The 7,707-nt window shown below is 40.0% G+C and overlaps 2 protein-coding genes across 3 annotated transcripts in view; both read left to right on the top strand.

The window, feature by feature from the left end:
- Window positions 1–506: 506 nt before the first annotated feature.
- On the top strand, window positions 507–3,936 carry kpna2 (karyopherin alpha 2 (RAG cohort 1, importin alpha 1)). Its single transcript, XM_027006609.3, has 11 exons — window positions 507–603; window positions 797–905; window positions 1,117–1,257; window positions 1,436–1,521; window positions 1,623–1,891; window positions 1,978–2,072; window positions 2,242–2,505; window positions 2,719–2,952; window positions 3,135–3,317; window positions 3,425–3,574; window positions 3,731–3,936. Exons 2-11 carry the CDS (start codon window positions 840–842, stop codon window positions 3,818–3,820), a joined length of 1,578 nt encoding a protein of 525 aa, XP_026862410.2. The 5' UTR covers window positions 507–603; window positions 797–839; the 3' UTR covers window positions 3,821–3,936.
- Window positions 3,937–4,070: 134 nt separating this feature from the next.
- The window catches only part of smurf2 (SMAD specific E3 ubiquitin protein ligase 2), a 39,602-nt gene continuing 35,965 nt past the window's right edge, over window positions 4,071–7,707 (top strand). For both annotated transcript variants that reach the window (XM_027006550.3, XM_027006549.3), the window contains exon 1: window positions 4,071–4,515. In XM_027006550.3, the coding sequence (XP_026862351.1) occupies window positions 4,464–4,515 (52 nt within the window). In that variant the 5' untranslated portion in view covers window positions 4,071–4,463. The remainder of the gene's footprint in view (window positions 4,516–7,707) is intronic.

Genomic DNA, 7,707 nt, shown 5'->3' with positions numbered 1-7,707 from the left:
ATAAATTAAAAACATAAGAGCATTTAAAATTATTTAGAAGAATACGCTGGGCCGCCTCTGAATCCCCAGACCCAAGTTGGAGAATGCCAATGTAGTTGGGATCACTGACTGTACTGCCTGCTGATGTGTGCTGTTTTCTAAGACTATTTTGGCTGAGAACAAATTGCACAGAAACCTATGGGCTCAAAACAGCGTTTTTGATTGTATATGTTCCATAACCAATAACACCAGTACACATGAGCTTGTCAAGCTAACTAGCCTATAAATAGCTCATATGTGTTAAGCGCCATCTGTTTCATTGTAGATAAGAGCCCACTTAACAGACTGATGCACTATAATGCAGTTAGGCATCACTGAGTGTACACTGAGTTACTAGTTTATATATTGCAGTGTTTTTTTATGATACGCGAACAACAAATGTATTAAATCTCGCGTTATAAAACGTTGTCTAGTCTTATACTACGCCCCCTTTGCACCCTGTGATTTTTCGAAATAGTCCAATCACACCGTGCTTTTTCTCAAACAGACCAATAGGATTGTTTACACCGGGAATTTAAAGGTCTGTAGTGCATTTTCGTCAATCAGTTCGTTCGAAGAAAAACGGTAAGGGGGTTATGTTCACGTTATACTTTAAACGCAGATTATACATTTTTAAAGGGCTTTTGTTAGTCTGGGGAGTATTTGTATTTTTTTTTTCGCAGATACTAATCTGGCGTGCGGTTGTGTGTCTAAGAGCTATTTCAAAGTGTTTCACCGATTAAAGCGTGCTCTTTTCTAATATTGGGTTCTTTTTCAGGTTAATCGTTCTTTCAAGCTATACCCAGCTTTCTACTTTAGAGATGTCTTCTAGCAACGAAAATAGCGCACGCTTGAATCAATTCAAACATAAAGGAAAGGATGCAAACGTAAGTAACGAGAGTGCGCCAAGATGGTTAGCCTGCTAACTTGCTCCCTGGCTTCCTTAATTAGATTAGTTAACTTGCAAAGTATAGGTTTTTGAAGTTTATATGCTAGCGTAGTTGACTCTTAACAATTCTTACGTTACTAGCTCGCTAGCTGACCAGTTGGCTGCCCAATTCCAGAATCGGCACAATTTAATATAAACTGTTATTTTAGGAACTGAGACGCAGGAGGATTGAAGTAAATGTTGAGCTCCGAAAAGCGAAGAAAGACGAACAAATTCTGAAAAGGAGGAATGTCGCTACTCTTCCGGATGAGGCTACTTCGCCTCTTCAAGAGAAAAGTCAAAATTGCCAGGTAGTTACGCATTGACTGACTCAGTATTGATGCTTCTTTTGTAGCTTAACTTCAAGAAATGCAGCTAATGCACAAACTGGCTATGCTAGCTTTAAAACACCGTTTAAACAATTGTACTTCAAACAACCATGGCTGGCTAGCGATAAAATCTCGCTATTTATTTGTTCTTACACTTTAGGCTCAGCACTGGACAGTAGAAGAGATCGTCAGTGGGGTTAACAGTAACAATCTTGAAACTCAGCTGCAAGCGACCCAAGCTGCACGGTGACTTGCCACTGATCTTAATCATGATCATTTGGTGAAAGATGGCTGTTGAATAACCATTGTTTTGCTCGCTGTAAACCATTTTCTTTCTGTAAACTTAGGAAATTGTTGTCAAGAGAGCGCCATCCACCAATTGACCGAATCATCAACGCAGGCTTGATCACAAAGTTTGTGGGCTTCCTAGGCATAATGGGTTCGCCTCCGATTCAATTTGAAGCAGCCTGGGCCCTAACTAATATTGCATCTGGGACATCTGACCAGACCACAGCTGTGGTGGAAGGAGGGGCTATCCCAGCCTTCATCAGTTTGATCACATCCCCACACCCTCATATTAGTGAACAGGCTATATGGGCACTGGGCAATATTGCTGGTGAGTGAAATTGGTGACCTGCAAGTGATTTCAAGGCACCAATTAATGAGTTTGAAAGTAATTAAATCTGTGATGTGCCCTTTTAGGGGATGGTTCTGCCTATAGAGACAAGGTCATTAAGCATGGAGCTGTTGGCCACCTCCTGAGTCTGCTTGCTGTCCCTGACCTTTCTGTGTTTGCTGTAAGTTAAAGGAGTATGATCTTGCTAGCTATTGCAAGTTGTGTACAAACAGGTCAGATGTCTGAACTAGTCAAGTCTTTTGAGCTGTAGAAATGGCACTCTACCACTAGGTGGTGTCAAAGCTCAATTAGTCCTGCTTTACTTTTCCTGTCTCCCCTTCACTTAACAGCCTGGTTACCTGAGGAACATCACCTGGACTTTGTCTAACCTGTGTCGCAACAAGAACCCTGTGCCACCTCTTGAGGCAGTGCGGCAGATTCTGCCTACACTCGTCCTCCTCCTGCATCACAACGATAAGGAAGTGCTTGCAGACACCTGCTGGGCCATCTCGTATCTGACAGATGGGCCCAATGAGCGGATTGAGGTGGTGGTACAAACCGGCCTGGTTCCTCGACTGGTGCAGCTCCTTGGTTCTGGAGAACTCTCCATAGTGGTTGGTGATCCTTGGTATCTTATTTGTCTATACTGTAACAGTTGACTCTGGTCTTGCTAATGGTTTTGGATTATTCTTATAAATGTATTTGTAGTATTTTGATTCAGTGGCATTCTATTAAATTTAGCCTTTATTACAGTGATGGCCTGATGTAAATGGCTCACCCATGGGTACAAACTAGTCTCTAATGTTAAATCCCCACTTTACCTTCAGACTCCTTCGTTGCGCTCCATTGGTAATATTGTAACTGGCACTGATGAGCAAACCCAGGCAGTGCTGGATTCAGGGGCCCTTGGCATGTTCCCTGGTCTGCTGAGGCACCATAAGAACAATATCCAGAAGGAAGCCTCCTGGACACTGTCCAACATTACTGCAGGAAAGGATACACAGATCCAGGAGGTCCTCAACGCAGGCTTGGTGCCTTACCTGGTGGATATTCTCAAACGGGTATGGCTGGACCTCCATTGACTCTAGCATTGGGGAAGAATTATGCCAAATGGTCACAGGCTTGCTTTGTACATTTATGCCTAAATGGGTGAACTGTCTCTTTACTCATGGGCATAAGCTGGAGCCTTCATTCTAGCCTTTTTTTTATTTTTTATTTTTCTCCCCCTTCCCCATTTATGCAGGGTGACTACAAGACCCAGAAGGAGGCAGTATGGGCAGTGACCAACTATACCAGTGGAGGCACTGTAGAACAAGTAGTATTTCTTGTTCAGTCCAATGTACTGGAGCCACTTTTGAATCTTCTGTCTGCCAAAGATAGCAAGACTGTCCTTGTCATTTTGGATGCACTCAGTAACATCTTTCTGGTATGTTGCCACTGCTAGTTTTGTGTGGGCTGTATTCATGTGCAATCTCTGCTTTCTGACTAACCTTTGTTTAAAGGTGTAATTTATAATATTGCCTAACTTTTCAGGCTGGTGAGAAAATTGGTGAGACTGATAAGCTTTGCTTGATGATCGAAGAATGTGGTGGCTTGGATAAAATTGAAGCCCTGCAGACCCATGAGAATGAAATGGTGTACAAGGCTTCACTGAACATTATTGAGAAATACTTCTCTGGAGAGGTAGGTCCCTTTTTTTTTTTTTTTTAAAGTGAGTTCCTCAGCCCTTAAGTCCAATGTTTTTAAAATTCTCTAATACTGACACCATGGCTTTTTTTTTTTTTTTTTTTTTATAAAATATTTATTGCTGGATTTAAGTTTTACAAATCCTTTTTGCAGGAGGAAGAGGATGAGCATGTGGCTCCAGAAATAACAACTGATGGCTATGCATTCCAGATCAATGAAAATCAAGGCACTTTCAACTTCTAGATGTTTTTCCTGTTCTGTCTTGTCCAATGTTTATGAATCTCTGACTTGTTCTGGAGAACTGTACATATGGAACTGTCTTCATTTTATTACTTTGTAAATAAAGTAAATTAAAGGTGTGGGTGTCTTGTTGAATTCATTGGGGTAATATGACTAGACTGAGTAGAGCGGTTTTATGAAGGAGGAGACAGATGATGTCAGTGTTGAGCAGCTTGGTGGCCTCCCTCCGACCTGAACATATGCCAGTTGGCTGACGAACTACATGAGTGCTCAGTTGGTCCGCAGCTGCCCAACTTTCTACAGGCTTGTTTCTGCTCTAAGGAAAAAGCGGATGTTGTTCGGTTTCAGTTAACTTGCAACACGTATGGTTGAACGGATTAATGTTGAGTAAACCGATTCATTTTGCTATAGACGTCGGACTTGGGCAGTTATCTTGGGAGTCCTCTACATAGACGCAGGCTCCGTCGTGCAGGCTAGCCAGTGTGGATATGGCAGTTCTATACACATCCGGGCCACAATATCGTGACTCCATTATTCTCAGTTCACTGTGAAAGTAACTGGCCAGCTAGCACAACGTTGAAAGGAACCTTAAAACCAAAGGGGAGTTTTATTTTGAAAGTCTAATCAAGCTGGAAAGTTAAAGGCGATGTCTAATCAAGGGGGAAGGAGAAACGGGCCCGTTAAGTTGCGTTTAACAGGTAAGAATGTAGCTTCCCACCACCTTATAAGATAGCTAACGCTAGCAACTTGGTTAGCTAAGAATCACCTGCAACTGTTGTAGTGGTTCGCTTACAATGCATTTGTTTTGTGTGCGGCTCTACAGTTATTTGTGGTTGTTTTCTAATACATTGCGCTGATTAGCTATAGCAAGTTTGCTAGTTATCTACTTTAGTTAGCTAGCTAATGTTAGTAACTTGGCTAACCTGGAGACCCGCAGATGAACGCTAACGTTAACCTAGCTAGCTTGGTGTGGTGACCATCATAATCAGTATGCAGCGCTTATGCTCAGTCAATATTGGCTTCTCTGATTTACGTCTTTTGCATAGATTTTATAGGCGGGAAATGGATTTAATCAGAATCTGCTTGTTAGAGTATTGACTAAACAATTTGACTGTTATCTAGTAGGTTCTAGCTAGCTAGCTAGTTTGGTAATACGGAATCCCTGCCCAGAGTCAGGTTTCTAATTGACGACACGACTGGTTAATTTATCTCAACTGTACTAAAGCAAAGTAGCTAGCTAGTATATTTATATTATTTGCCAGTGCGTTTAGCTTGGTTTTTTTTTTGCTCAAAACTCGAACAAAAGTTTTTTTTTTATTTCACAAAGCGCATATTGATTGTTTTTGTATTAAATTTATTCTTTCCCAAATCGATTACGTGAAATTGCTGTTTCCAAAACAGATCAACAATTATCGTGTTTCTGTAATCCATGTCAAGTTAAAACCATGCAAAATACAGATCTGAAGTCTGCTGTTAGAGCTAACGTTTTGTTAACTATATTTCCGCACTATTTTAATATTTGTATTAAGTACAGCCTCTTTGTTAATTGTACAATGTGTGCACTATTTTTCATCTGATTCGCTAAACTAGTTGCTTTAAAACTTGTATACCCAGCTTTTCATGGTACCTGGGAGTTTTCTTTGGGCTGCTGCAGAAAGATGATCAGGGTTTCTTGCTTTTCTACTCTCATATAAGTTTGGGTGGTTTGTATTTGAACAGAAGCTGTAAAAGGAGCATGAGTATAACATTTTGATTGGAACAGGGAGATGACAGCATCTTTGTCTGATGTACCTCCAAGATCAATGCTGAGGCAAATTCCAGGTTTTTCCCTTGGTTTAGAGCAGCCCCAAAAATCTAGTATTGTAATTAGTGAACAGAGAATGCCTTAGTTTGGTTCAATCGTAATGTTCAAAGTTATCATGCTATCTGCCTGTGAATGAGGTGTTTCTCAGAGAAAGTTTATAGATCAACCCAATGCAAAGCAATTTTCCCATGAATTACAGCTTTGTCATTTCAGAGCTTATCCTTTCGTTGTGACTTTTCCGAAGAAAATGTCAATGACGAGACATCTTTTGTTCTGTTCTGCTTCAAAGAAAGATATTTTTAAACCAAACTGCAAAATGATGAGGGACAAATATTTGCAACTTGCAAGTGTTTGCTGACATAATGAAAGCACACTAGAGCATTACACCATAAAAATCTGTCTCGCTTATGCTTCTTTTGTTTATATTGTGTGAACTGTCCCCTATCTTTACAAAAAAACCTCTTTTTGAATTGTCATAATTTGGATGGTTTACTGTTGTTTGCAACTAGAGCAAACCCATGAGACTGAGTCTACTTAGTGTTGACTGCTTTTAAAAGAATGGTGTCAGCATGGCCATGGAAGTGATTGCTGCCTGATTGAGTGTGCTTTACACTCACTCCTCTACTCCACTAATACAATGTAGGCATGTGTCCAAAACAAGGTATGGTGGGCTCTTGCCAGGTATGGTACCAGCATGCATAGGAATCATCAGATGGAGTACTGGATGGCTTTCCATATTGGAATGCAATATAGATAATCCAGTGGCAAATGGTAAAAGTGTTCACTTTGGATTTTTTTAAAATACTTTGATGAGAAGAAATGTATTTAAATATGGTAAATATTTTCCCTCTTTTTGTCTTCATAGATTGTTGAGAGCTTGACATTGGCTGTTTAATTATTTTTTGCTGAATCATTGGGTTGCAATATGTTTACATGTTCAATTACATATGTCAGAATAAGCAGACTGTGTCAAATGCTCTAATGTAGGCAATGCATCATCTTGCTCTGCTTGCCAACACTTACATGAAAATAATAAGATGCTAAAAATAATACTGCCTACTAAATATGTAGTGTGCTTATATAGCCATTTAAGGTGTGTTGCAGACCAGCTGGAACACATTATGATGACTCCACTTTCACTTTCAGTTTGACTAGCTAATTTATCAGGAAAATACCCTTTGTTTTTGAGTAAAAATATGTGCATGCCAGTCTTATTCTTTATAGTTGTTTCTAGAAGGCAAAATGTTTTTCTTTCTTTGTTTGGATATGTGGGGTATTGTGTTGAGGTATGAATTCTTTTAGCTCAAAGTGCTGTCTCTGATACATGGCATATAAATTGCTTTGACTTGTAAACTATTATTACATTTGTCTGAAAGGACGATTTACTGTAATTTAGAGTTAGACTTTGAATAGTTTAATTTAATGATAAAAATTGTATTCAACCTGAGAGCTTTGTACTCAATGTTATTGCTTTATTAGTGTAGAAGTTTAGGAGGTTTGTTCATGTAACATTACTTGCACAACATTTTTCAGGAGGTAGAAAAGTTAGAATTTCCCTTAATGGATATCAAATAATTGTTTAATTTGGTACTAAATATGAAAGTAATTGCAGTCAAGTAGGTGTTCACACAGTATGTGTAGTAAAAACAATTATTAACCATGTCAAGCTGACTGCTTGCCAAATGTCAAGACTGTATCTAACCAAACAACATCTCTGTTCTTTTTAAACAGCAGCAAAACCAAAAGTAAGGCATGTAAAGGGGAAAAACGTTCAGTAATCACACGTCATTTGTAAACGTTTTTCTTTTCCGACTGAGTACACTTACAGTTCCACCAATTAATGGACTAGGACTGGATTTCCTGTTGGTTCAGCTGCCCTGTGGAAAGGGTGAAGGCAGAGGCAGTTGTGCTTTAGAACCATCGCTGCTGCTACTGCTCCCACAGGCAGAGAGAGAGAGGGAACTGATGGCAGAATGCACACAGAGGCCTTCTGAACGAGGGGACTTGAGCAGGATGAGCCAGCGCAGTTGACAAGGAGATTCAGCTGTATCAGTAGCCCGAAGGCCTGCATCTCAATTGCAGGACT

This window comes from Electrophorus electricus, chromosome 3 (assembly GCF_041902795.1).
Source record: "Electrophorus electricus isolate QZ-2024a chromosome 3, ASM4190279v1, whole genome shotgun sequence".
NCBI lineage: Eukaryota > Metazoa > Chordata > Actinopteri > Gymnotiformes > Gymnotidae > Electrophorus > Electrophorus electricus.
Note: the sequence above shows the minus strand (reverse complement) of the source record. Positions and strands in the feature narration are given on the sequence as shown.

Excerpts from the sequence above, each read along its gene's own strand:
- kpna2 (XM_027006609.3), top strand. The coding sequence starts at position 840 with ATGTCTTCTAGCAACGAAAATAGCGCACGCTTGAATCAATTCAAACAT. Across the intron at positions 2,953-3,134 it reads TGGTGGATATTCTCAAACGG|GGTGACTACAAGACCCAGAA; the intron begins GTATGGCTGGAC and ends CCATTTATGCAG. Across the intron at positions 3,318-3,424 it reads CACTCAGTAACATCTTTCTG|GCTGGTGAGAAAATTGGTGA; the intron begins GTATGTTGCCAC and ends CTAACTTTTCAG.